Source organism: Silurus aristotelis, assembly GCF_946808225.1.
Source record: "Silurus aristotelis genome assembly, chromosome: 26".
In the NCBI taxonomy this organism is placed as follows: Eukaryota; Metazoa; Chordata; class Actinopteri; order Siluriformes; family Siluridae; genus Silurus; species Silurus aristotelis.
The window spans coordinates 13726848-13754595 of record NC_139599.1 but is presented as its reverse complement, the minus strand read 5'-3'; the positions used below and the strand labels follow the sequence as shown (position 1 = coordinate 13754595).

Below are 27748 nucleotides of genomic sequence, written 5' to 3'. Positions count from 1 at the left end.
ACAATTAAACAGCGGATCGAGAGAAATGTTTGTGTTTCTAGTAAAACGTAAAGGCGCATGATACATCCCTGTAGCCACTAATTATAACTACAGCATTTAAAGTGTGCCATAATGGCAACGTATGTAAGTGTCAACATGTCAAGTCGCGGTGCTACACTATAATCGCTCCGTGTTTCCCCCTTGATCTGCCCAAACTCAGTTCCGGGTGCATTTTTGGTTTTTCCGGGAGGCGCTCCATCTTTTCCATTTACAGCTGTGGCCGGAAAACGGGCAAAAAAAAATCTCACGTCCACTCCAACCTATCGGGATAAAATTAGGAAATCATTTAGTAGTTTCCCTCTCGCTGATTGATATTGTTGAGGTGAGATCTGTGTGTGTGTGTGAGATCACTCTGTTGGACTGTGTAATTAGTATTGAATCGATAGGTTAGCTTTACGGCTAGCAGCTCTTTTAGCTCGGTTTGGCAGGACGGGTTAGCCATGTAACTCGTAAAATGAATAGAATTGCAAATACCATTTTTAAAAGAAAAAAAAACATTTTTTTTTGTACACAAACTCTGCACGTTAGTGGGACTGTGAATATGAAAATTGGACTGTTATCTGGTTGACATTGCTATTGTTGCTAGCCGGGTCGGTTATATATCGGTTGTGTAAATGTTAACATTGTTAAAAAGAAACACGATTTTGACTATATATATATATATATATATATATATATATATATATATATATATATATATATATAAAATAATAAACTAAAAAAGATTATATTATTGGATATTTAGGTTCAAATTTGTTTTGCAATTGCAGCGTGTGCCAATATAATATGCAAATAGGTGTGTGTGTGTGTGTGTGTGTGTGTGTGTGTGTGTGTGTGTGTGTGTGATTATTTATATTATATTCAGAATTTAATTTTTATACCCTTTTCCCCCTAGCTGACCTACACAACCACTCAGAATGACCGACTCCAAGTACTTCACCACAAACAAAAAAGGTAATGCTAACATCTGTGGAAATTAGACAAAATCTTTACATAGATGCAAATAGAAATAAGGATTTACTGAAAGAACCCTTGTCGTTCAATATTTTATTACAAAATGCATTACAGTGTAAGTTTGCGACTGCAAGGGACAGCTCTTTCTCTTTCCTCTGATGGTTTGAAGGTCTGTTGTCCGGGAGATTGTATAGGGTCTGTCGACTGTCCGGGAGACTGTATAGGGTCTGTCGACTGTCCGGGAGACTGTATAGGGTCTGTCGACTGTCCGGGAGACTGTATAGGGTCTGTCGACTGTCCGGGAGACTGTCTATATAAATATATAAACTTATTAAAATGGCATTTTTTGGTTGAGTTAAAATTGCTATTCTGTCTGATGACGAGCATCCACATAGCACAATATTGCCACCGCCATGCTTCAACAGTTAAAGCTCTGTAATAAAACCAAGCTCTTACAATTCCAGCATTTGGTAGTCACTCTTATCCTGAGTGACGGTTATTTTATTTATACAACTGAGCAATTGAGGGTTGAGGACCTTGAAGCTTGGTGGAGCTGAGGTTTGAGCTTATGATCTTCTGCTCAGAAGTTCAACATCTTGCCTATGGAGCTACCCCTGCGAGTCCTGCTGTCCAGTAGTATATATGAGTATATAGTCATTTTCTTTTTAGAGAAGCAGGGTGAGCAGGGTGATGAGGCATCCTCAGATACAGACAAGAGACAAAACAAGAAGTACGTTTTCCGCTTATCATGGGGCACTTTCCATATAAATTCAGCCAAAATCGTCGGGTACTCTGAAATAAGTCAACGGAAAGAGTAAGACGCGTATAATAAATTTGTCATTGCAGTGGGTATAGAAGAGAGAGAAATAGAGAGAGAAAATAATTTTTTAAATGGTATTTGCCATCATGGCTGATGGCTCGCATCTTCAGAGCATAATGTTGCCACCACCAGGCTTCACTATTCAAAGCCTTGGAATAAAACCAAGCTCTTACTTTTTACATTTAGTAGATGCCCTTTATACACAGCGATTTAGTTATTTTATTTATACAGCTTAGCAATTGAGAGTTAAGGGCCTGCTCAAGAGGTGGCAGCTTGGTGGTGACTGGATTTGAAGTTATAATCTTCTGATCAGAAGTCCAATGAGCTTCCATCTCTTCATTAGTGCTGTGCATTCATTTAGTCAAGCTAGCAATGTTGCCCTCTGGAATATCTCAGGGTTTTTTTTTGCCTCTGGTTTAATCAAATCAGCATTGTCAAATATTAAAATCGTATTTATCTCGGTAAGGAATTCAAACTTGAAAACAAACTCTTGTTTCTATTAGGTGTTGTGAAAGTAGCGTAGTCATGTTTTGGAGCAAAACCATTTTTTATGGGTCTTATCTCATGTCTGACTGACGAAACGTGGTCAGGTGTTCTTTGAATGATGATTTTTGTACCTCCTATGAATTATTTACAAAAAGTAGTACTTCGGCTTTATTAAACTATTAAGACGTTCAGAATTTTTTTTGTTCACATCATTGGTGGAAAAGGATTTGATTTCATGACTGGTCTTGAAATCATCACTAAAAATGCCATTTAAGTGTGTGTGTGTGTGTGTGGGGGGGGGGGGGGGGGGGTGCACAGATTTTAAATTCATTGTATCTATAGATCACTATTAAAGCTATTCTATCCAGTCAGTGTCATAATATGCTGTTGGGGGCAAACTGTTCTATGTAAAGGGGTTTTACCCATGCCATTTCTTCCAGGAGAGATATTTGAACTGAAAGCCGAGCTGAACAATGAGAAAAAAGAGAAGAGGAAGGAAGCAGTGAAGAAGGTCATTGCGGCCATGACCGTAGGCAAGGATGTGAGGTATGATTGTTTTATTGTGTATTGTTTCTTTGCCTGAGGTTAAGGATCAGGTGCAAGGCCAAACCCATTCTGTTGCAGCTACGGCTTGACCTTTTGTTGCTGCTCTGTCTAGTCGTTTGCTAAATTTGATATCTAGTCTACATTTATAGTACATTTAGTGTAAATCTTGTATTTTTGTAAATAAATTAGATTTTAGGCAATCGATAAGTACACTATGTTTATACAGTCAACTGACAGCATTAGAAATTTAATTAGAAATGTAAATTTTGCAGTTCATTTTTTAATTTTTGTGTGTTAATTTGTCTTAGTCGTTCCACACTAATTAGATTTGTGATACACAATTCGATAATGACAAACTTGTATTGGTCTTGTTGTTGATGATCATGAGGTGATGATGTGAATATCTTCTTTTCAGCTCTTTGTTCCCTGATGTGGTGAACTGCATGCAGACTGATAACCTGGAGCTAAAGAAGCTGGTGTATCTGTACCTGATGAACTACGCCAAGAGTCAGCCTGACATGGCCATCATGGCGGTCAACAGTTTTGTGAAGGTAATCTCTTTCTACAGAAGCGAATTGTGACAACGATGTGACTTTTATTTCAAATGATCAGTAGGAGAAGCGTGGACGATTTCCTGGGAATTGTGATCCGTATTTAATTTCACATATACGTTCCTGTCTCAGGACTGTGAAGACCCTAACCCTCTGATCCGTGCCCTGGCCGTGCGCACTATGGGCTGCATCCGTGTGGACAAGATCACAGAGTACCTGTGTGAGCCTCTGAGGAAGTGTCTAAAGGACGAGGACCCGTATGTGAGAAAGACAGCGGCGGTGTGCGTGGCCAAACTCCATGACATCAACGCGCAGATGGTTGAGGATCAGGGATTTCTGGATTCCCTCAGAGACCTGATTGCTGACTCCAACCCTATGGTGCGTAATTGTGCCAGTTTACTATTAACACATTTTTTGTTCTTTTCTTATTCTTTTCTGTATGCATTTTTGAGTTTCATTTTCCTTGCTTTATTTTTTTTTCTTAATTTCCTCTTTTTCTTTCTTTCTTTCTTTCTTTCTTTCTTTCTTTCTTTCTTTCTTTCTTTCTTTCTTTCTTTCTGTCTTTCTTTCTTACTTTCTTTCTTACTTTCGTTTTTTACTCTTTTTCATTAATTTCTTTTTTCATATGCAACGGGTTTCCCACCTGATGAAAAATCGTGGATGTAGAACTCTAATCCCTCTCTTTTGCGCCACATGACTAAATAATCATTAGACTAACAAATGAAAGAAACGATAGCTTCATATCTTTTACGCTTTTTGCCGTCTTCTCTCTCCAGGTCGTGGCCAATGCCGTGGCAGCTCTGTCGGAGATCAGCGAGTCTCACCCCAACAGCAACCTGCTGGACCTGAACCCTCAGAACATCAACAAGCTGCTCACGGCCCTGAACGAGTGCACCGAGTGGGGACAGATCTTCATCCTCGACTGCTTGTCCAACTACAACCCCAAAGATGAGCGGGAAGCCCAGAGGTAAGAGAACAGACCAGGGACCTAGAGACAAATAAATATAACAAAATGCCACGGTCAGCTTCTGGGCAAGCGTAGAGAACAATGACAGTAAAGATTTATAGCCTGAGAAAGGCACAGAATGAACATTCACACACTAATTTTCCATTCATTACAGCCTGATGTGCAGATAAGTCCTCAGTAGGGACTTTTATTTAGCATTGAATTTATTGACTTTGGTCAATATTTTATGGTATTATTATGGTTTAATCTGATAAGTCTTTATTTAATCGTTGCATCACACAAGCATGTCAGTCACACTGTGAGAACCGTTTTCTTGTATGAAAAACAAGCTGCAAGCTTGTTATTGTCGTCAGTCTCGCATTTCCAAGCATTCGACCTTCCATTTTTTCCCCCTGTCGCTTCAGCATCTGCGAGCGAGTGACCCCTCGTCTCTCGCATGCCAACTCGGCTGTTGTGCTGTCGGCTGTCAAGGTTCTGATGAAGTTCTTGGAGCTGCTGCCGAAGGACTCGGATTATTACAACACCCTGCTGAAGAAGCTTTCTCCTCCTCTTGTGACGCTGCTCTCCGGAGAGCCTGAGGTCCAGTACGTGGCCCTCAGGAACATCAACCTCATCGTGCAAAAGAGGTCAGAGTGACATTCTCCACACACGTATACCATAGGATTTGGAAATGTGTTATGTTTTCTTGACAGCCACAATGCATTGATGCAAAACTTCATCTACTGACTTAATGCTGGTTGTGATATTAAACTCAGGTCATGATAGGATTTTTTTTTTTTAGTAATAGTAAATAAAAGTAATATTTTACAGCTTTTTTGGGATAAAAAAAGTGATGCCACTAGGTGGCAGTATTACTCTATACCGCATCTTTCATAGCACTTCAAAGGCTTAAAATCTGAAATTCTGTTTAAATTAAATTCGTTATATCCTTATCGTCTTTAAGAATAAAGCATATGTTAAGAATACATTTTGAGTGCGTCATAATTATTTTTGATGCAAAAGAGATCAAGAATTGCCTTTTTTTATTTTTTTGAAAGAGGATCGTTTTTAACGAAAGTGGGGCACAGCTTATGTATATATTTTTTTATCCTGACAATATTTTAACATGTTCAGGCCAAATTTATCTAATAGTGCGTGGCTGTTCTGTCATATTATATGATTTTCAATTTTGCGGTGATTTAAGGGTTTGAATCACATTAGGTAGAATAGAGAAATCACTATCCAGTTCAGTGCTATTAAAACCGTGGCACTTCTGCTGTTTTTGCCAGACCCGAGATCCTGAAGCAGGAGATCAAAGTCTTCTTTGTGAAATACAACGATCCCATCTACGTCAAACTGGAGAAACTGGACATCATGATCCGACTGGCGTCTCAGGCCAACATCGCCCAGGTACGACCGCCTCAAGCACCCTGTTGCTTTATTTTGTATTTATTTATTTATTTACAAATCCTATGAGTCATGACCGTTCAGCACATCCATAGTAATTATTTGTGGGGTTTATTATTGTTTTAATTGCATTTAGTTTAATGTATTGTTTTGTCTCTGCACTTCCGCACAAAACCCAAAGGGGAGCTCATGTAACAGCTTCGCCCTCTGAGCTGCAGTCTGTTTAAGAGCTGCCAGAAAAATCACTGTGTTAAGCGTATGCATGCTCAGACATGTCTGTTGTCAGTGGAGTAAACTCTGAATCGCAGCGCAGGCTCTGTAAAACAACAGTAAACATTTTTCTCCCTGATGTAAAAACCAGTCGCTCATCTAGCAGTTTTTGTCAACTGCTCAGAGTTTTTTAACACAATCTGTTGCAGCTTGGAGTACAGCTGCTCTTATTGATCAATTTGAAAAGAAAAGAAAACCAGGGATAACAATATGAGTTAATGTGCAAATTGTAAAAAAAAAAAATCTTAATAAAGGCTTTTATATATTTAAAGAATGCACAGAATCCAGCACTCGTTTCAAATGTAAAACAGATAATGGCATTAGATATAAAAACGGTCAGTTTTTGGTAAACGTTAATTAGTGTAGGAGGAATAAATAAGTTTTTTGCTCCAAGGTGCTGGCTGAGCTGAAGGAGTACGCCACCGAGGTGGATGTGGACTTCGTACGCAAAGCAGTCCGTGCCATCGGGCGCTGCGCTATAAAAGTAGAGGTATGTTCAACTAATGCTTTTAATCATTAATCGCTATGAAAGATTTGAATAAAAAAAATAAAAAAATAATCGTCTTTGTACACTTAAGCAATCAGCTGAGCGCTGTGTGAGCACCCTGCTGGACCTCATCCAGACAAAGGTGAACTACGTTGTGCAGGAGGCCATCGTGGTGATCCGAGACATCTTCCGCAAGTACCCTAACAAGTCAGTCTCTCTCTCTCTCTCTCTCTCTCTCTCTCTCTCTCTCTCTCTCTCTCTCTCTCTGTTCTGCTCTGTTACTTCTAATGTGTACAGTTTGGAAAAGATTCAAATTTCTTTGAATCCTGTGATATATAAAGGTACGAGAGCATCATCGCCACTCTGTGCGAGAATCTGGACTCCCTGGACGAGCCGGACGCACGCGCTGCGATGATTTGGATCGTGGGCGAATACGCAGAGAGAATCGACAACGCCGATGAGCTTTTGGAAAGCTTCCTCGAGGGCTTCCACGATGAAAGCACTCAGGTCTGAATCGAATTAATGGTGCCAAGAGTATAAAATGTACAGATTCTACCAAAACAAACTGTGGCATGGTGCACATTGGTCCCCCGGTACCGCCGTAGCCCCTATGGTACCGTAGTGTATTCATCCAGACATTGTCACTTTAATACAATAAGGTGTGTTCGTGAAAACAGTTTAAAATGTTATTCCTAACTGAACATCGTTCCCGCTACCGATTCCCAAGATAATCCTCATCTTGCTGTTAGATAGGTTTCAAATGAGAACCAACAAATTCTTCGGATTTCGAATTATTGGGGGTTGACTGTATTGTCTTTAAAAGAAAAAATGGGTCAGTCGGTGTGTACCGATGTCATACTGTTTACCTGCAGGTTCAGCTCACCTTGCTGACAGCCATAGTGAAGCTGTTCCTGAAGAAGCCTTCAGAGACACAGGAACTGGTGCAGCAAGTTCTCAGCCTGGCCACTCAGGTGAGATTCATTTTACAACCAACGCTATGCATTTTTCAATGTGTTCAAATGTTTTAATTCTTTGCAAATTGAGCGTTTAAAGGGCACGGCTTTGATTAGTATTACGGCCACTGTTTGATTTCCAAAGTTAGTCATCTCATGCTGATTTCTCGCTAGCAGCCTGCTATTTGTACTCCAGACCGTAAAACCTGCTGGTATCTCTTCTATCTTACCACAGGACTCCGATAACCCTGACTTGCGTGATCGTGGCTACATCTATTGGCGTCTGCTCTCCACTGACCCGGTGACCGCCAAAGAGGTGGTGCTGTCCGAGAAGCCGCTGATCTCGGAGGAGACCGACCTGATTGAGCCCACGCTGCTTGACGAACTCATTTGCCACATCGGCTCCTTGGCCTCCGTCTACCACAAGCCGCCGAACGCTTTCGTCGAGGGCAGTCATGGCATCCACCGCAAGCACCTGCCCATCCAGCACGGCAGGTAAAGGAAAATTAAACTGGTGCGGTTTTAAAATAATAGCTCAGTGGTGCGAGTGAGAAAATAAACTCTGCAGTAAATATCATCTAATTAATGTTGCCAGGGTTCCTTTCATTTATGATTTGAATATTTAAAAATAAATAAATAGGAAACGTTACTTAGTATTCTATTTAACTAATGCAATTTTACATTCAATGTTAAAAAAAAAACAATAAAATGTACTGTACAATATAGTTCAATGCCTAATATAGCGATTTTGAGTGAGACGTGAAGCTGGGCCTTATTTTAAAAAAATATGGCCCTTCTAAAGGAGTTAATATACAGATCATCTTTGTAAAAATAAATAAAAAAATAAATAAAAATAAAGGCTCCTGAATCTGCTTCTGTCAACTTTGCTGTGAAAAGGTCACCCTGATTGACTGCAGCAACTTGGTCGAAGAATAAACAGCTGAGAAATCTGATCCCTCTCTGTGTTATTGTATTTTCTCTTCTGCATTAGCATTGACACCGGTGAGAGCCCCGTTAGCAGCGGACTGGCTTCAGCTATCGACCAGCCTCAGGTTATTCCATCTCAAGGTGATCTCCTGGGTGACCTTCTCAACCTCGACCTGGGTCCTCCAGTCAACGTGCCGCAAGTCTCGTCCATGCAAATGGGAGCCGTAGACCTTCTAGGAGGCGGGCTCGACAGTCTGGTGAGCACCTTTTATATCTTTACATACATAATTTTTTTGTTCATGGTTTTCTCTCGCTTGCAGACAATAGAGATGATGAACTTGTTGAGCTTGACCCACCTTCACCTGCATCTCAGTATGCAAGAGATTACCACATTGTAATGTTTATTACCATGGTCACATGACTCCCCAGAGGTTTCTTCATAATGGAAATAGAATGAAACATTGCCCTTAGCAAGGAGACTGGCGTTTTATATCTCAGGGGTTTGTGCTTGATATAAAAAAGTGGGCTTTTTCTTTTTATATTGGCATCATTTTGAGGAATAGATTGAGCTACTTTATTTTTGTATCTCAAGTGTTTGTTTTTGTTTAAAGTAATGCTCATGTAGGCTCTTCAGTAATGCACTACTGAATTCTTGGCTGCTGATTGGTCCGAAAGTGGTTTCTGAGGTTTCTTTTTGAGCTGTTTCGATTGTCAAAATATGATAATAAATAGGGTTGCAAAATTCCAGGATTTTTAAGACTTGAAACTTTTAATGGAAATGAATTAACGGGAATATATGGCCATTAATGGGAATGAACTTGGAATTTACAAAATTGCAGGCAAGTCTATAACAGGGAAACTAAAGTGTGGTTCTTGCAGCATAATCTTGATTTAAATAACCAGATTTAATTCAATTTCAACCCTGCGCATTCATCCATCACATGCACACAGCACACTTACTGCAGGGCTACTGAGGCCACGCCCCCTACACCCACTGTTCATTCCTTCAAAACATACAGATCATTTCTTGAATCCTGCACACGAAATCATGTAAATATTACACAAAATTGTTGAATACTTTCTTGTGAGGGGTGTGAGCTATTGTGCAATAAAAATCTACTAACAATTAAATCAAATAAAAGTCATTTTTAATATGTGTATTAGTTTATTAACAAAAGGTTTATTTTTAAGTTTGTAAATGATCAGTTTCTATACATTTACCAAACTTTCTAATTAAATCCCATAAATTCTTGGTAAGTTTTTAAAATTCCCTGGATGAAGTTCCCAGAAATTTACCAGAGATTTTCTGCCCATATTAACAATCTAAAAAAGAAATATTGCTCGGTTCAAGTGGGCCATTGTCATGTTTTATTTCTTGTGTTAGTAACATTTTCCATGGAGCGCTGGTAAATAAGGACAATTTGCAGCAAAATGGCGTTCTGTCCTTATTGATCCGTCGTGTCTGGTTTGACCGTTAGTCTATCGAATGACTCTCTGATGCCTGGTGTAGGGAGGTAAAAGTATTAGACCCGGTAACCGTTGCCGAAATGCATTGGCGCAGACACGGCTCAAAACGATACGTGCCTCTTGTGACCCAAGGTACAAACGTCAAGCTCCATGACCGTAGACGCTGCACGGCAATCAAGACTAATCAATTCCGACGTGGCTCTCATCGTCCTGGGGCTCAAAGTCAGCAACTCACCTCGAACGACATTTGATATTCACATTCGCCCTTTTTCATATCCGAGCACGATCCCAGGCTCATTAAAGGGCTTAAGTGTCAAATCCTTCGTCTCGTTTTTTTTTTTTTTGTTAAAGCTACCATTTCTCCCCTACTGCCTTAAAAGATTCTCCTCTCATCAAGAGTTCATAAGGGAAGAATTAAAGGTCTTTGGCTTATCAGCAGCTCAGAGGAAACCATTAGAGCTTGTGATGGTCTAAAAGGCACAATAATTATAAGGTTGCTGCTTAAAAGGTTTAAAGGAAAAGTCAGTCTGTCACTTTTTATACATACATTATATGTACAACATTTTATGGACACTTGACCCCTAAATTTCCTTTTAATTATGTGTGCTGTTGTAAAAGCCTACATTCTACTGGGAAGATGTTCCACTAGATTTTGGAGTGTAATTGTGGAGATTTGTACTCAGTCAGCCACAAGGGTGTTAGTAAAGTCAGCTACTGATGTGGATCATGCGAGGAGGCCTGGGGGCAGTTTGTGCTCCAATTCATCTCAAAAGGTGTTCCGTAGGGTTGAGGTCAGAGCTCAGCATCCAAACACATCCTATACAATTGCATTTCTTTAACTTTGTGTTGACCATATAAGAACCATATAAGGCTTCAAAAGTCAGGTGTCCCAATACTTCTGAAAATATACAGGGTCAGTTTGTTCTCTTCTGGAGAGCGAAAAATGTGGTGGGAAAAAATCTGTTAAGATCATGAGAGATTACCTGGAGGAGGTAGGGCTTCCAAGCAAAGCCAGATATTTCTAAAGGTTTTAGATAAAATAAACACGTTTCAGATGTACGTGTTGTTTGCTCATCTGCCATATTTGGCAGCAAAAACACTGACGTATTTCCAAGTGGTAATTCATAGTATTGAACTTCAGTCTTGATTCAATTGATTGTTCCCACTGTATAGAAAATGCATATGAGAAGCAGGGGCCTCTATTAGCTGCAATACATCACCCCGAAACATACGGCTAAATGGGAGTAAAAGCTGCTGGAAGCCACTTAGCGCCATTTTAATTGCATGCTCATTGGCTGCACTTGCTGCGATTAATTGCTCGGAATTATGGAAATATCGAGTGGATTATTCCAAACTAGCCTTTATTAGTATGCATTGTAATGGTTGTACAGGGCTATAGGAAGAGTCAAGCAAATACACCTTTTAATATATAAGAATTATTAGTAGTAGAACACAGATTTTTATTATCGGGAGAAAATTCCTGAAAATGTTCATCCTGTCAGAATCCATTGTCCATTAAACGTATTTTACTGGGCTGTAAAACTTCTACGCCTTTTCAACGGAAGGTTTTTAATCAAGTCAATCCGAATTAAGTGTTATGGTTGTTAGAGAAAAAAAAGGATCCCAAACATCTTATTTAGTTTTACTATTGCCTGTATACTTGGCACTGTAATCAATTATTTACCATCGGGCAAAAAAAAAAGGAACAAATAAAGATGTCGGCGATTGTATTCCTACTAGTGAGAAATGTGAAACGGTTAGACGAGACACCTGGCCGCAACAAGCCTCCTACAAGATTTATTTTGCGCAGTCAACAGCGGTACTGATTTGCCCTTTCCTTTCTGCCTCGAAAAAACGTCCCCACCTCGCATCAATGCGAACCTGATTTACTGCATCTCCGTGAAAACCTCCTGGACCTCTCAATCTCAGCATTATGAAGGTTGGCAGCCATAATATGGAGTTATGAAGTTACCCAGCCCAGTCAACGGCTTTCTGCTGAGGTTAGGGCTTTTTCAGCGGACGATATTAACGCGTACAGTTGCGATGGCCCTGTTATTTTTTGTGCACAAGTCGCAATCCTCGTAGGGATCGTCGTTTTTACTCGTGTTTGGTATTCTAGCCAGCGTTTCCAACCCACTGCGAGTACATAAACGAACGAATAAACCGGAAAAGCGAAGCGATAAACACAGCTTTGATTTTTTCTGGTTTATGATTTGCTAACTGTAAAAGAATGCGGTAGTAGTGGGTGGTGTGTTAATTCTTTTCAATATTTCTCTATCATTATTATTATTATTATTATTATTATTATTATTAAAACCAGTCTGATTCTGTTCTGTTTTGTAGCTTGGAGGTGACATCGGGGGAGGCGTTGGAGGCAGTCCTGCAGTAAGTATTTATTTATAAGGATATTAAAACAAAACAAACGAGCCCATTGGTTGATAATTGATGTTGATATAATTGGACATGGAGGTGAATCTGCTCTCTTGACGGCAGCGCGACTTCTCAACCATTGCAACTATTTGAATAATGCGGTATCCTGTATTGTGAAGGGTTTATGTTTGTAATAATCTAATTGTGTACGGTGATTTTTAAAAACAGCTCTACACTACAGTGCAACACCGCATGTGATTTATTTAGCTAAAACGTATTGTGTGTGTGTGTGTGTGTGTGTGTTTTGGTTTTTCTCTTCTCAGGTTGGCCAGAACTTCATCCCTTCTTCAGTTCCCAACACGTTCGCGCCGTCTCCTACTCCAGCGCCCATCAGCAGCGGCCTTAATGACCTGTTTGAACTTTCCTCAAGCATGGCCGCTAATACTGGGGGCTACATTGCACCGAAAGCCGTAAGTGCACTTGAGCATATATCTTTTACAACCCAAACCCAAAGACTGAGTTATCAGTGTGAAAGAGCTCGAGCTGAGGTTTATTAAAAAAAAATAATAAAATGTGACCAGCATGCGAGATCCTTTATATTCTCAAATCTGAGGTGCATGAATTTGGCATAAAGGGGGAATAAAACAAAAAATGGCACACTGTCATAGGGGGAAATATCAACAATGGGTGCAGCTTGACGTGAAGCACCTTAAGTTGCGGTCACCATTTAAAAAAAAATATATATATTATTATTAATATATATATATATATATATATATATATATATATATATATATATATATATATATATATATATATATAATGTGTGTGTGTGTGTGTGTGTGTGTGTGTGTGTGTGTGTGTGTGTACCACTGCAGCTTGCCAGCTGTAACACATTTCCATTTTATTCTATTGAGAATGGCATTTCGAATTCATTTATAGCATTATTTTAAAATGTGTTTATTATTAGGCTTAGAATACTTACAGCATCAGTCATATGTTTCTGTGTTTAGAAAGGACATACCTTCTCACCAACCAGAATGGAGAATTCAGCAGTTACAGTAGTATCTCCAATCCAACATGATTCCATCTGATAATACTTATTCACATCATGTAGGTCACGTGCAGCATGGGTCTGAGAGATTATGCTCGATTTAATTTGAATTCTGCCATTCTCAGAGACTCCCGTGATATCAAAGGAGCACAGCTCTCAGAGGAAAACCACAGTGTCATTAATAACAACTTCCTGAGAAACTGAACTGGGTTAGTAAGGAAACTGGAAGTCTGATTCCCAGCGAGTGCCATCTTGGATGGCAGCAGAACTTTAAGTGGTCAGAACTTTAAGTGTTTTGTACACCGAACAAACATTTAGATTTTTACGTTTTTTTTTTTTAAGCAGCGTCAGGAAATGCGCTGGGCTTCACAGCGTTTGTAAATCTCGCAAAATACTCCCACGGGTCGGTATTAATAGATACAGTGAGGAAAATAAGTATTTGAACACCCTGCTATTTTGCAAGTTCTCCCACTTAGAAATCATGGAGGGGTCTGAAATTGTCATCGTAGGTGCATGTCCACTGTGAGAGACATAATCTAAAAAAAATTAATCCAGAAAGCACAATGTATGATTTTTAAACTATTTATTTGTATGATACAGCTGCAAATAAGTATTTGTACACCTGTCTATTAGCTAGAATTCTGACCCTCAAAGACCTGTTAGTCTGCCTTTAAAATGTCCACCTCCACTACATTTATTATCCTAAATTAGATGCACCTGTTTGAGGTCGTTAGCTGCATAAAGACACCTGTCCACCCCTTACAATCAGTAAGAATCCAACTACTAACATGGCCAAGACCAAAGAGCTGTACAAAGACACTAAAGACAAAATTGTACACCTTCACAAGGCTGGAAAGGGCTACAGGGAAATTGCCAAACAGCTTGGTGAAAAAAGGTCCACTGTTGGAGCAATCATTAGAAAATGGAAGAAGCTAAACATGACTGTCACTCTCCCTTGGACTGGGGCTCCATGCAAGATCTCACCTCGTGGGGTCTCAATGATCCTAAGGAAGGTGAGAAATCAGCCCAGAACTACACGGGAGGAGCTGGTCAATGACCTGAAAAGAGCTGGGACCACCATTTCCAAGGTTACTGTTGGTAATACACTAAGACGTCATGGTTTGAAATCATGCATGGCACGGAAGGTTTCCCTGCTTAAACCAGCACATGTCAGGCACGTCTTAAGTTTGCCAATGACCATTTGGATCATCCAGAGGAGTCATGGGAGAAAGTCATGTGGTCAGATAAGACCAAAATAGAACTTTTGGGTCATAATTCCACTAAACGTGTTTGGAAGAAGAAGAATGATGAGTACTATCCCAAGAACACCATCCCTACTGTGAAGCATGGGGGTGGTAGCATCATGCTTTGGGGGTGTTTTTCTGCACATGGGACAGGGCGACTGCACTGTATTAAGGAGAGGATGACCGGGGCCATGTATTGCGAGATTTTGGAGAACAACCTCCTTCCCTCAGTTAGAGCATTGAAGATGGGTTGAGGCTGGGTCTTCCAACATGACAATGACCCAAAGCACACAGCCAGGATAACCAAGGAGTGGCTCTGTAAGAAGCATATCAAGGTTCTGGCGTGGCCTAGCCAGTCTCCAGAACTAAACCCAATAGAGAATCTTTGGAGGGAGCTCAGACTCCATGTTTCTCAGCGACAGGCCAGAAACCTGACTGATCTAGAGAAGATCTGTGTGGAGGAGTGGGCCAAAATCCCTCCTGCAGTGTGTGCAAACCTGGTGAAAAGCTACAGGAAACGTTTGACCTCTGTAATTGCAAACAAAGGCTACTGTACCAAATATTAACACTGACTTTCTCAGGTGTTCAAATACTTATTTGCAGCTGTATCATACAAATAAATAGTTATAAAATCATACATTGTGTTTTCTGGATTTGTTTTTTTAGATTATGTCTCTCACAGTGGACATGCACATACGATGACAATTTCAGACCCCTCCATGATTTCTAAGTGGGAGAACTTGCAAAATAGCAGGGTGTTCAAATACTTATTTTCCTCACTGTAACTGGATGTGGTTTTACGAGCGTGTTGACAAGGAGTGAAAAGCGCAAAAGAAACATTTCCTTTTTTCAACATTATATCCTTTAGGATTGATTCTGGTGTAGTGGTCGACCGATATGGGTTTTTCTCTGGTTGATGCCGATACCGATATTTAGAAATCAGCTCGGCCGATATATGATGCCGAAATATTTGTCAGTTTTTCTTTCCTCCCATTCCTCTCATAAAAAAACCGGTTCATTAATAAGATGTGATGCAGAACAGCAGCTAAAGTTAAACATTTATTGAACAACACGAGGCTCTTAAATCAGTGCACTTGTTTAGCAGGTTTTGGTCCCTGTGACCACCTGTAGCCTAAACTACAGCTGGAATGTCGGGGGGTTTTAAGTGTTGGTCGGCTTTCGTTATAGGACTGCAGCCGGTGGAAACACTGCTTGCTTTATATATTTACAGTTGTAGCTTTTCCGGTTTCCCTGTTTGGATGCTGAATACACACTACTGCCACCTGCTGGTATGATTCTAAATACCACATTTCTATTGATAAGATTTGTTTGGGGTTTACTCACAAACCTGTGAGCGAACAGTAAAGAGAAATGTGTTCCGAGTTGAAAACCGTCTACCATAACACAGCATTTCTCTTTTCTTAGGTGTGGTTACCAGCAGTCAAGGCGAAAGGCTTGGAGATATCCGGAACATTCTCCCGCCGCCAGGGTCATATGTACATGGACATGATGTTCACCAACAAAGCCCTGCAGCACATGACCGACTTTGCCATCCAGTTTAATAAGAACAGGTATCTGCTCATAATTCGATTTATTTTTTAATTTAATGGGTTTCCCTTTCGCTCATAAATACAATGTGTGTTCCTCCTGTGTAGTTTTGGAATGATTCCTACCACGCCGTTACCCATGCACACACCTCTGATGCCCAACCAGAATATCGACATCTCCCTGCCCCTTAATACGATCGGACCCGTCATGAAGATGGACCCTCTGAACAACCTCCAGGTAGGACACTTTAGCATCAGAGGTATCTTTTTCGTGTTTGTCATTATATCTAGTCCACCCTGCAGCTCTGGACTAAATTATCCAGCACATTTTTCTAACAATCACACCAGATTATGTCATTATCTCTTTCCCCCGTCATAGAGATTCATTAGTTCTGTACGGAATCCCCATCGTTATAATGAACGCTGTTTAAAAAAACATGACGGTAGCGAGCTCTCACTGGCGGCGACAGCCCTCGCAAGCTCATCCATCAGCCGAGAGCGCCACGTTCGCCGATCGCACTTCGAGCCGAACCAGAGGAAACGCGATTCGCTCAGAAATCAGAGCCCCCCCTCTGGGTTTGGACAGTCTTCCGCTCTAAGCCCCGTGCTGACAGCTTGAGGAATAGCTGATGTGATGAAACCCAGCTGTGAAGGTTGTGCACAGTGTGCTCCGACTTTACCCTCCACACCATAATGATCTGTGAAATGTCTTTCTTCCAGCAGCTCCCCGGTGAGCTTGTGCAAGTGTGCGTGTGTTTTTCACGTCATCTTTCCAACAGTCACCTTGCTGACGCTTTTTTTTTTTTATCTTCTAATGCTTGATTTAGTTTTTTTTTCTACTTAAAAGTAATGACACTTGCACCTGTTCATTCTGCAGCGAGCAAAGCTCCAGCGGAGATTGTTTATAAGACGGTTGTTTGGAAGGGCAGGTCCGTGTGAAAAAAAAAAAAAAAAAACACACCCCCACTGTCTACGGAGAAGCCTGCCAAGACAGAGTTTCAGACTCCAGGTGTCCTTTATTACAGGACAAAAACCTAGCAGCTTTATTATTATTTAGTCTTTTACACTGTTAAATTCACACATAGAGAGACATTGATTCTTTTCTTCTTTTCTTTCTTTTCTTTTTTTTTAACGGCACAGTCACAATATGGCCGTTCGATGGATTTTGCTTCATTTTTGTTGACACCTTTCTGAAGGAGCTTGAACACTTGAGGTGTGTATATATATATATATATATATATATATATATATATATATATATATATATATATATATTATATATATTTTGTCTTTGCAGTTTGACAGCAGAGGATTTACACAATTGCTGCTCCATTAAGTCCACATGCACAAAAAAAAAAAAGCGCAGGAAAGGTGCTTTCATTTCATTTAACTTGAGAGGGCATGGTTTCATTTCGATGCTTTTGTTCATTTGTTTGACTCGCCCAGAGCACCGACGAGAAAAGCGTTTAATTTTGTGCTACCAAGTTCCTTGGAAAAAGAATGACTCACTTGGCTACCATAATACAGGCTTGTCAGCATGGCCTCGTCTTACACAGTCATTCATGCTTTAATGACTTCTGTTAGGGGAAAAAAAAGGCATAGTTAAAGCACTGAGTATTAACCCAATCCTTAATCAGAAACCTGTATCACACAGACACGGGCTTTTATTAAAAGTCGTATTTTCTCTTCAAAATTCTTTCAGCGTTCTCCTTGTAGCTGTAAACACATTCCCAGAAAAAGCAATCTTTTACACAGAGGATTTCAAACCCGTGTTAAACACTGCAGGAGAAATTCTTCAGGACAACACTGCGTAATGGCGTTGTGTTCCAGCATAATCTCCGAGGCTCATTGCAACATTTATTTTTATTTGTTTATTTATTTCTCCCCTCCCTTTTTTTTTTTTAAGGTATAGTCAGCAATTTTCGGTAGAATTCGATTGCTTTTTGCTACTCTGTGAAGCCTCACCACTAGAAATGCACATTACCTCAGTTAGAGGTTGTAAATACTGGAACAGACAGGATGATTGACATGAGCCATCATTACACTGATTGGTTACAAGTCAGGGTTTTTTCATTATATTTATTCATTTAATAAATACTTTTATTTTTTCTTTCATTTTCCCATTTGCACACAGAGTGTTTCTTCTGAATAGATATTTCATTGACAGCTGCCAGGCCACGATCAAAAATATTACGCCATAAAAGCGTCTCTGCTCAACTTTAATCAAACAGTGCTACAGTGACTAGCGAAAGCATTTCCACAAGCGGTATTACTGCTGTAAATTTTCTGACTTGCTGTACCCCTGCTCATCCGTGCCACTTTGCCAGTCAGCCAATCACGTGGGAGCGATGCAGTGCATAAAATCATGCAGACACAAGTCAAGGTTTCTGTTGGTGAAATGGGTTTTTCATCCAGCATTTCAGAAATGCCTCATCATCTGGGAATTTCTCGTTTACAGGAAAGCTCATATACCATGGTGAGCGGAAAAGTCAAGTCAAGTTTATTTGTATAGCGCTTTTCACAACAGACATTGTCTCAAAGCAGCTTTACAGAAAACAACAAAAAGTATCTCAGTAAGCACAATTTGCCAGGCAACTACTACTTCTGTCTCCTCCTCTAATGCAAGAACAGGATCCTGAGGGTACAAAGAGGAAAGAAGAGCTTGTGAAAGAGTCCTGAGTGTGCACATCGATTCGCTTTTACTTTCATCTTGCTGAACAAATGTAGATAAGAGCAGAAAGTTCAGATACTGTTTTAGAAGTTCTCAAAGTTGACGGCTAGGTCAGTGGAATTCCCAAGGCACCCTCGAGGCTCGTGGACTCGACAGCTGTCACATTGCTCACGTCACGTACGCAGATTCGGGATTCGGCAGTATGAGCGTAAGAACGCACACTAAATGAAAGGTGTTGGGAAAATTTGTATGTATGGCTTCATTTACCTTTATGGATTAAAGAGTTTGGTGAAAAACATACTAGTTATTAAAATTACAGCCTAATAAAAAACTCATGCAAACCAAACCATGTCAGCGTATGTCATCGGCATTTGTTTTTTTTTATTTTCTTTCTGTTTATGCATCGTTGATCTACAAGTTGCAACAAGTTGTTTCCAAATCTACGTAAATGTAATCGGCATTAATTCCGTGATTGCGATCCTCATTTGATATCATCCGTAGCACTTATATCACCTATTCAACTTCTACAAGAGCATAGCATTGCTGACCAGAACTAAACAAACCAAAAAAAAAATCTCGATCTGATGACACATTTATACTAAAAGAATTCAAGATTGATATGGTTTTAAAATGATAAACTTCTAAGCTGTCATTTAACCACTTCTCGTGCAGGTGGCTGTGAAAAACAGCATCGACGTCTTCTACTTCAGCGTGCTCATTCCGCTCAACATCTTCTTTGTCGAGGACGGCAAAATGGGTAAGAAGTTTGTCCTGGACCTCACCTTTGTTGCCGGTCTGGCCACATTCAATACTCAAGCCAAGTTAAAATAAAACAAGACAGCCAAGTGGCCTCTGAGGAGCAGTAAACCACTGTGCCTGCACTCTGTCTGAACAAGCAAGTGTAATGGGGTTCAGATGGATTCGTTCTGTTTTTTTTCTTTGTCTCTACAGAACGCCAGGTCTTCTTAGCCACGTGGAAAGACATTCCCAATGAGAACGAGCTGCAGTACCAAATCAAAGAGTGCCACTTAAACGCAGGTAAGCGTTTTTTTTTTTTCCGCTCCCCTTTACTTTACCAAACTGTAAATGTTCTCACGTGATCCATAGATTTCATTACTCTGGACTGGCAGAACATGTATCAAATCATTAAGTTTGAGAAAAAAAAAAAAACAGACTGTTGATACCCATGACATCCCTAGGGGAAAAAAATACAGTGTGTTATACCACAGCACGGTTACGTTCTTTTGAAGGTCCGAAAATGCCTAATAATTATTTATTAACGCTCGCGCTCTAATACGTTATTATTCGGCAACATTGAGAAACCGTGCGCCTCAATAATGAATTCCTAGGTCTCGAATCTCTGCTTGTTTGTTCTTAGGGTTTAATTTCCTGTTATATATTTTGACATTTACTCAGTTCAAAGGGTTCTCGGATGTTTTCAAAGGTAGAAAGGGTCAGGGAAGTTGAGTATTTTTCCAACAGTCCACATCGACACACTGTCGGAAATAATGGCACCAAACTGTACCTGAGGTACATTTCAATTCAAATGTATTATTATTTATTGTTTTTAAGTAAAAGTACATTTATGGCCTTTTAATGTGCAATGTTAGGTTTTAATATGTTTACCTTAGTACAAGTGCCGTAATGTGGCTCAGAAAAGCTGTATAGGAAACTGATTTCTCTTTTTTTAAGAAAGCAGTCATTCTTCTGTCAGTCATTATATGGACTACTTTGTAAACAAGGGTGGAAATCGGTGGTGGGGGTATCGTGTAGTCTCAATGTCTGAGAAATCGTTCAAATGTCAAACCCACCTACATAAAGTGCATACTTTACGGTTCATTTATGCAAAAACCCTAAAATAAAAATATTTGGCCTTAGAAAAAAAGAAAAAGACTTCAAAAAGTCTTAAATTTGCTGTTCTAGGTCTTAAATAATTTTAAACAGGTCTTAATTTTCTGATTTCCATGTAACGGTACCTCTAATGCTCATTACAACAACCATGGAAACTTGCAGGTGCATTTCAGTTTCTTCTTTTTCTAGTCCAAATATAATTCCCTGTCTTTCGACTACAAATGAAATCAACATGCAACAGCTAATCAGCTTTCTGTTATTGCTGCAAATCTCTCTTGGATTGTAAAACAGATATGTTTTTCAGATATGGGAAAGTGCACGTTTAGCGATACTTGGCTTGAAAAAATAAAATTAAATGGTTAGGTCCAGTTGTTAACAACGTATTTGTGTGTGATGTTCATTTTTAATGGTCGTAAGAAGGTCTTCAAAAAGTCATAACTTTGACTCGGTGAAACGTGCAGAAACTCTGATAATTATACTCGATACTACCACTGAGCAGCACGTTTGGTACCTTTATTTGCGAGAAAATCAATCGGCGTTGACTAACGCTGACCTTGAATGCATCACGTCCACCGCCATTGGTGTTAGAATGTGGACGTGATCTTCAAACAACGGGATGAAATCTCTGTGGCGAGAACGTGGTGTTTTACTCTCGTCGTCTCTGCCGCTTGCTTCCTGCTTGTTCGTGAGAAAAAACGTGGCCTGTTGAATATCTCTTCTTCGTCTACGACCCTCCTGAAAAATCACACTGCTCAGGTGGTCTTTTGCACAGTGGGAATACGAAGTCAGCATTCCCCTTTAACACCTCGGCTTTCCATTTGTGACTCACTTGAAACGAGCAGTCTGCCTGCAAAAAGGCACTTCTGGCCTTCTCATTATCAGGTCATTATCTTTTATAAGGCAGCCTCTGTTCAGTATGACTCGCTCGCTCCTGCAGATGCGTCGGTCTTTATAAAAGATGTACACCGCGATTCAATTCGGAAAAGATGAAAAGATCGTTTTGTTCTTCTTCTTATTGTCTACATTTAACTGCCACTCCTTCTCAGCAATCAAGCCTGTAGCTGTGTATCGCTCTCTCGTTCTTTCATTCCGTCCCTTCAATAAGAACACGGTGTAATCGAAACAATGCAATGGGTAATGCGAGTGCAATCGCACCATGTGATCTGGTTGTACCCGTGTACATTGTACATGTCAGTATCTTCTTACCTCCTAATGTGGATCATTGTTTCATTAATTAAAATGAATTCATTGCTGTGGTTTGAAAGGGATAAAACAAACCGGGACCACTGTTATGGGAAAAAATTACACACCAAAATAGTTTGTACAGATTTTTTTTTCACCTGAGGTTTTATCACCTTATTTCTTTTCTTATCCTTTCTCAGACACACTAATCTGTGTGTGTGGGGGGGTTTATCTTTATCTTTTTTTTTTTGTCATTTACTTCATTGCCCTTGGTGTCATCATCCTCCTCTTGTCATTCTCTCTCTCTTTCTCTCTTTCTCTCTCTCTCTGCATGCTTTCTGACGCCCTGCCAGATCTCCATCTGATCTCAGTCTGTTGACCATCAGCTCGCCTTTACAGCTGCTGCCTCCCTACAGTACTCTGTCAGGGTTTAGGCCTTCAGTGTAATAGTGTGTGCTGAAATTAATACAAGAATTTGGAGCCTTCTCACACTTGCAGATGTTGTCTGAACGTAGGCAAAACATGGCTGCAAAGTGCTGGAAAATTTGCTAAAACCTTCTGGAAAATGTACATGGGAATTTCATCTGGGGAATTTTGGACATATTCCAAGTCGGAAACTTGCCAGGAATTTAAGGGTGTTTACAGGAATTTATGGGAGTTCACAGAAATTTACAGGAATAAGTTAGAAAATTGGAAAAATGTATATAACCTGTATCATATACAAACATAAATATATATATATAAATTAATATAATGAAAATTTAACTCTACTTACAATAATGCAGAATCATTGCGATCTTTATTGATCGATGCATAAAACAAAATATGCGACTGAAACAAGTGCGGAAAATTGACATAGACTGAATGTCAATTAAAAAAATATAACAGACTGTGGAAGTCAATAAAATGGAAATAACCCAGTCCACAACCCAGTGGTTGCCTGCCAAACCCTGGTTTACATTATCATGTTTGTAAAACTAGCTCCCTTTCTAATAAACGTGACCTCTAGGTTAGTTTAAGGCCGTAAATAAACCCCAAGGAGCGGCATCATGAAAACGAAACAATTTCAGGACAAAGTTCTGGGGTTCGGTTAAGCAAAATTATCCCACAAATAATTCCAATCCTATCCAGCCTTAAATCTAGTATTAAAACACGGAAAGAGTGTGACAGCGTCCAAGTCAGAAGGCAGGCGGTAGTTCGAGAAGCACCAAAGAAATCAAGGTTAACGGGAAATATGATGCTTTCACCACCAGGCTTGACTGTAAGGATGATGTTTTCAAGATTTGAGGTTTCTAGTGCTTTGGCCACAAAGTTGACCTCTTTCTCGGTAATGGGAAAATAGGTTGCTGTCATGTCTTCCCTGCTGTGGCAATTTCTAAATGTCAGACGTGTGAAAAGGTTCTATTGCTCTGGAGCCTTTAGTAAAGCAGCGCTCCATCAGTAAATCGCTAATAAATCTGCCAGCATGGTAAATGACAATCGGTGTGACAGTTTCCCTTCTCAATGCTATATAATGTGTGTTTAATGGTGTATTTGTATAATTTCACAGCCTTTCACAAAGTCAAATAAAATAACGCACATTGAGGCAGAAAGGTCTGCGTTTTACAGATGAGTCACATTAAAGTGTGAAAAGAACAAATGTCACTGGTTCGCTAAATGTCAGCAAAAAAACAAACAAAAAAAAACACGACCTATATTATGTGGTGTAGTTTACAGATTCGAGATTAGATTACAGTTTCATTCCCTAATGCTGTGTAGCGTGACATTCTAGCATCATTTAGTTCCTGTGACCAAGCAAAGTGTGACCGTGTAACTGACTGTGTGTTTATGTGGCCCTGCGACAGACACCGTGTCAGGCAAGCTGCAGAACAACAACATCTACACAATCGCCAAACGGAACGTGGAGGGCCAGGACATGCTCTACCAATCTCTGAAACTCACTAACGGCATCTGGATCCTCGCCGAGCTGCGCATCCAACCTGGCAACCCCAACTACACGGTAAACACCTCGTGTAACTCGATCCGAACTAACGCAGACGCCGATTGTGATAAATAGCATTTAAAAAAATCGAAATGAAGCGACGAAGCTAAGCGTCACAGACAAGCGCACCGCTAGCCGTGTTTAGATGCAAAGTCAACTGAAATACATTGAGTAAAGGGCTCGGGTCTTTCCTGGAAGACTTAGCGATCCTAATCCCATGCATGTGCAAGAAGGTAGGCAGACCGGAATATATTACCAGCCTTTCTCGGAAGCTTAAATCGATCTCTTAACCTCTGAAGTGGCCTCTGACAAGACATTGTAGGTTTAAAGATTTTTTTTCCCCACACCTCTTTAGAGCGTTATGTTTTTTTGCCAAGGATCTGAAGCGTAAAAACTGCTTTTCACCTAATTGCCTGAGTGCATCACAAAAATTCCTCGTTCTCTACATGTCTCTTAGCTAAGCTTTCGGCTTTCTATAGGGGCTGCTGAACATTTTGTAAATGATAACCAGTAGCATTAGCAGTCCGGTACATGAGATATTGCATTGAAGTATCTTTTCATATTCTCTTGTGTATCTCACAATAAGAGAAGGCAGAGTGGCCTTGGCTCTGCAGTAATAAGGCATATAACCTACTGCAGCAGCTCCACTGAAGGACATTCGTCAAGGATGGAACATTACAATGAAAGTGAACATACTGTTCCTTGGTGTTAGTACACGTCCTACCACAACTTAGCAAAATTTAAATACATCAAATGTCTCTTATTAACTAGGGTTTATACCATACAAATGTGCTGAATGTACACGTGTAGCACATCAGTGTTGTGGAAAAAATGATTTGCCACCTTCCTTTGATTTTTTTTATTTTATTTTATAATGTTTTTAACATATTTGTCAGCGTTAAATGATTCAGACCATCCAGCAGATTTTAATGTTCCACAAAAGATAACCTGAGTAAATACAAAATGCAGTTAATTTAAAGATTACCTAATTTATTAAGGGGGGAAAAAATGTCCAAATCTTCCTGCTTTTATGTGAAAAAGTAATTGCCTCAAAACTGAATATCTGGTTGTGCAATCAAACGTTTGCGATAACTGGCAATTCACATTTGGACACATGAATTTTGGCCCAGTTTTCTTCCAGAGTTGTGTCAATCTCGATACGATTTTAAATCTGGACTTCTAAAACCATAAAGAATTCGATGTGCTGTTGTGTTTCATTGTTTTGCTGCATAAACCTTTGAGCTCGTGGTCATACATTTATTTGGGTTATCTTGGTGGAATATAACATTTTGTTAGATTTGATCAATGAATCATCATCTGAATTAAGAGTGACCTATGAAAAAAAGGAAGTGGACACTGCACTATAGAGTAGTGTATCATGTAGATCATGTAATACGAACACTAGCACACAGTCAAAATCTGTTGATTACAGTCCTGCGTCTATTCAGTCACTGCCACGAGGCGTGATTACCTGTAATCCCCATGAGCCAGCCTGAGACCCAGCCAGAGATCCAGCCTTAATGTAATTGGTTTTAATAGGAATAAACAGTATTTTTATAGACAGCGTTGACTCTGGATAACAGAGCCAGTCCAGCTAGCTTTACAACCAGGAGCAAGATATACACTGACTGGTGCAAAAACCCCTCTGCACTCACACATTACAGCAGGCAGAACCAGTTTGCTGTGGAACAAAATCAAGGATTTAGGTTCGATCAGATTCCAAGAGAAAAGATTTGACTCAGGAAGTAATCGGAAAACCGAACCTGAGCTTTCAGAAATAATGGTTTTAGTGACATCACCATGTACTTGATATATATTGAAGTATAGTGTAGACCCTGAGGCTGGCTAGTGCAATTACATAATATAAATATTGTGATCATTTACATAATATTATGCAGGGTTTTACTGACTGCTATCTTGTGTCCATTGCTTTTTTCTACCACTTTTTATCGGTAAAAAAAAATTTTTTGCCCAGCATCAAGATTCGCTTAGTGAAAGCGTAAAAATGTCTAAGGAACTCTTTATTCTGAAACAGTTCTAAGGAAGCAAATCATACTGAACCCTGGATATCTAAAACCTGTTCATGTATACATGAAATGCATTTGCTGTAAACAATTGTGATCTATAGCATGGAAAACTGAAACATGAGGTGTTTGGATTGAGATCACATTTTGCCAGTAGACGGCGTCACCAGTGTCATGATTTCGTTTCAATGTTACTGGTGCATTTCAACTTCTGGTCCAAATTATTTAATACACGTGATTTTTATATAAGATTGTCATAAAGCACTCCAATCAAAAGCTTCCTCAGTTGTATTAGGATTGTTGAAATTTCACAGATTTGCACTCTAGAGGACATTCGGTATTGCTTTTCTGCCAGGAAATGCAAAAGGTTGTACCCCAGGAGTGTGGACAATAACCAAACCGTTCGCTTTTATGTTAAATTATAGCTGTCCTGGTGCTACAACCTATTGACATTCTGTTGGTGGACGTGACTCATTCTTTGTCTGGGAAGCTTATTAGACCAGTGTATTGTCAGCCTCGTCGATAGAAATACAACAAATGGATCCTATGCAGTGTTCCCTCTTTTTTTTTTTTGTCTTTCATGCCATAGGAGAAATCATTTCCTTTATTTGTGTTAAAAGTCAACATTTGTAACGTAATCGAGTTATTGAACTGGCCATTGAACAAACATTTGGTGCTTTGTTCCAGTTTTATCCGCATAAATTTGTCAATTGTTGCAGCTCATCATACTGGAAACTAGCTGGTCAAAGGACATTCAATTTACTCTCCCTGCAATTTTTTTTTAAATTGCAGACGAAAACAATGATTGAAAGACAAACAAGCATGTGTTTATTCTCCTGGCATTAGATTTTTATTTTTTTTTTTTGTTTAATGTCTGCATGGCTGTAGACAAAACAGTCAGTGGCATGAAGCAGCATTCCCAAGCAAAACGCCCCTCAAGTCTGTCTCATTTATAGCCATTAAATACTTGAGTTTTTACTATTAGGCATTTGCAATGTATAGTAATGTATCAGAATGTACAGTGTGTATAGCAAGCCTGTATACCTTTTCTACGCATAGGCTTATTTATTGGACCTTATTTTGTAAACTAGGAACACGCCTTACATTGACGGCATCAAGCGAGAGACGTGTAGCTCCGTAGGCGAGCACTTTTGTTCAGACTCCCTGAAGTGAATGGCAGGTTATTCATCGGCAAGGCGCAAGGTACGGACAGACCGTTCAGCTGAGCTCGCTCACAGTGTAATTGCGCTGCCATTAAAGCAGTAGACCCAGTAGAGCGATCAGGATTTATACGCATACAACAGCTTTTCATGACTAAACGCTCCTCATTACACTCGTGTTAATTAGTTAATCCTTTCATTCAAGGCGAAGCAAACTGTTTGTTCGACACGAGAAGTTCGAGTTAACAAATCGCGCCCTTGACCATCGCAAAGGTTTCAATTTCTACGCCGGCATTTTACGTCGAAATTCGGATCATGAAAACATTGTCACTGACTGATCATTTTCTACTTTTTTTTTTATATTCTTTCTGCTCACAGCTCTCCCTGAAGTGCCGAGCTCCCGAGGTGTCTCAGTACGTGTACCAGATGTATGACGCCGTGCTGAAGAACTGAAGGTCTAAACCTCACCCCAAACAGTCTTTCCTCCTATCATTCCTGTGGTACAAGAACAAACTACACCTCTTCCCCGTTTCTCTTTTCTAGGACCTGCATCGTTTCCCTGCTCTCTGTAGTGTCTGGTAGCAACCATATGCTCTCTCTAAAATGTCAGTGTCGTGGCTAAAGATTTGTACTTGGTGCATTGTGCCTCATGTTTAATATATATATATGTGTGTGTGTGTATATATATATATATATATATATATATATATATATATATATATATATATATATATATATATATATATATATATATATATATATATATATATATATATATATACACACACACACACACACACACACACACACA

At 39.7% G+C, this 27748-nt stretch overlaps 1 protein-coding gene across 2 annotated transcripts; it reads left to right on the top strand.

Annotated features, from left to right (window-relative positions):
- The first annotated feature begins 220 nt into the window (after positions 1-220).
- Positions 221-27619, top strand: ap2b1 (adaptor related protein complex 2 subunit beta 1). 2 transcript variants are annotated; one of them, XM_083531814.1, is made up of 22 exons: positions 221-361; positions 935-993; positions 2740-2845; positions 3261-3396; positions 3529-3774; positions 4173-4363; positions 4768-4989; positions 5632-5752; positions 6414-6509; positions 6598-6713; positions 6848-7013; positions 7379-7477; positions 7695-7954; positions 8451-8643; positions 12197-12238; positions 12547-12693; positions 15947-16092; positions 16177-16306; positions 19412-19496; positions 19691-19777; positions 23617-23771; positions 27316-27619. In XM_083531814.1, the coding sequence occupies exons 2-22, from the start codon at positions 957-959 to the stop codon at positions 27388-27390; spliced, it is 2856 nt and encodes a 951-aa protein (XP_083387940.1). In that variant the 5' UTR covers positions 221-361; positions 935-956; the 3' UTR covers positions 27391-27619. The 2 variants fall into 2 exon arrangements, with proteins under 2 accessions (XP_083387940.1, XP_083387941.1); XM_083531815.1 differs by lacking the exon at positions 221-361 and adding an exon at positions 402-629.
- Positions 27620-27748: the final 129 nt, after the last annotated feature.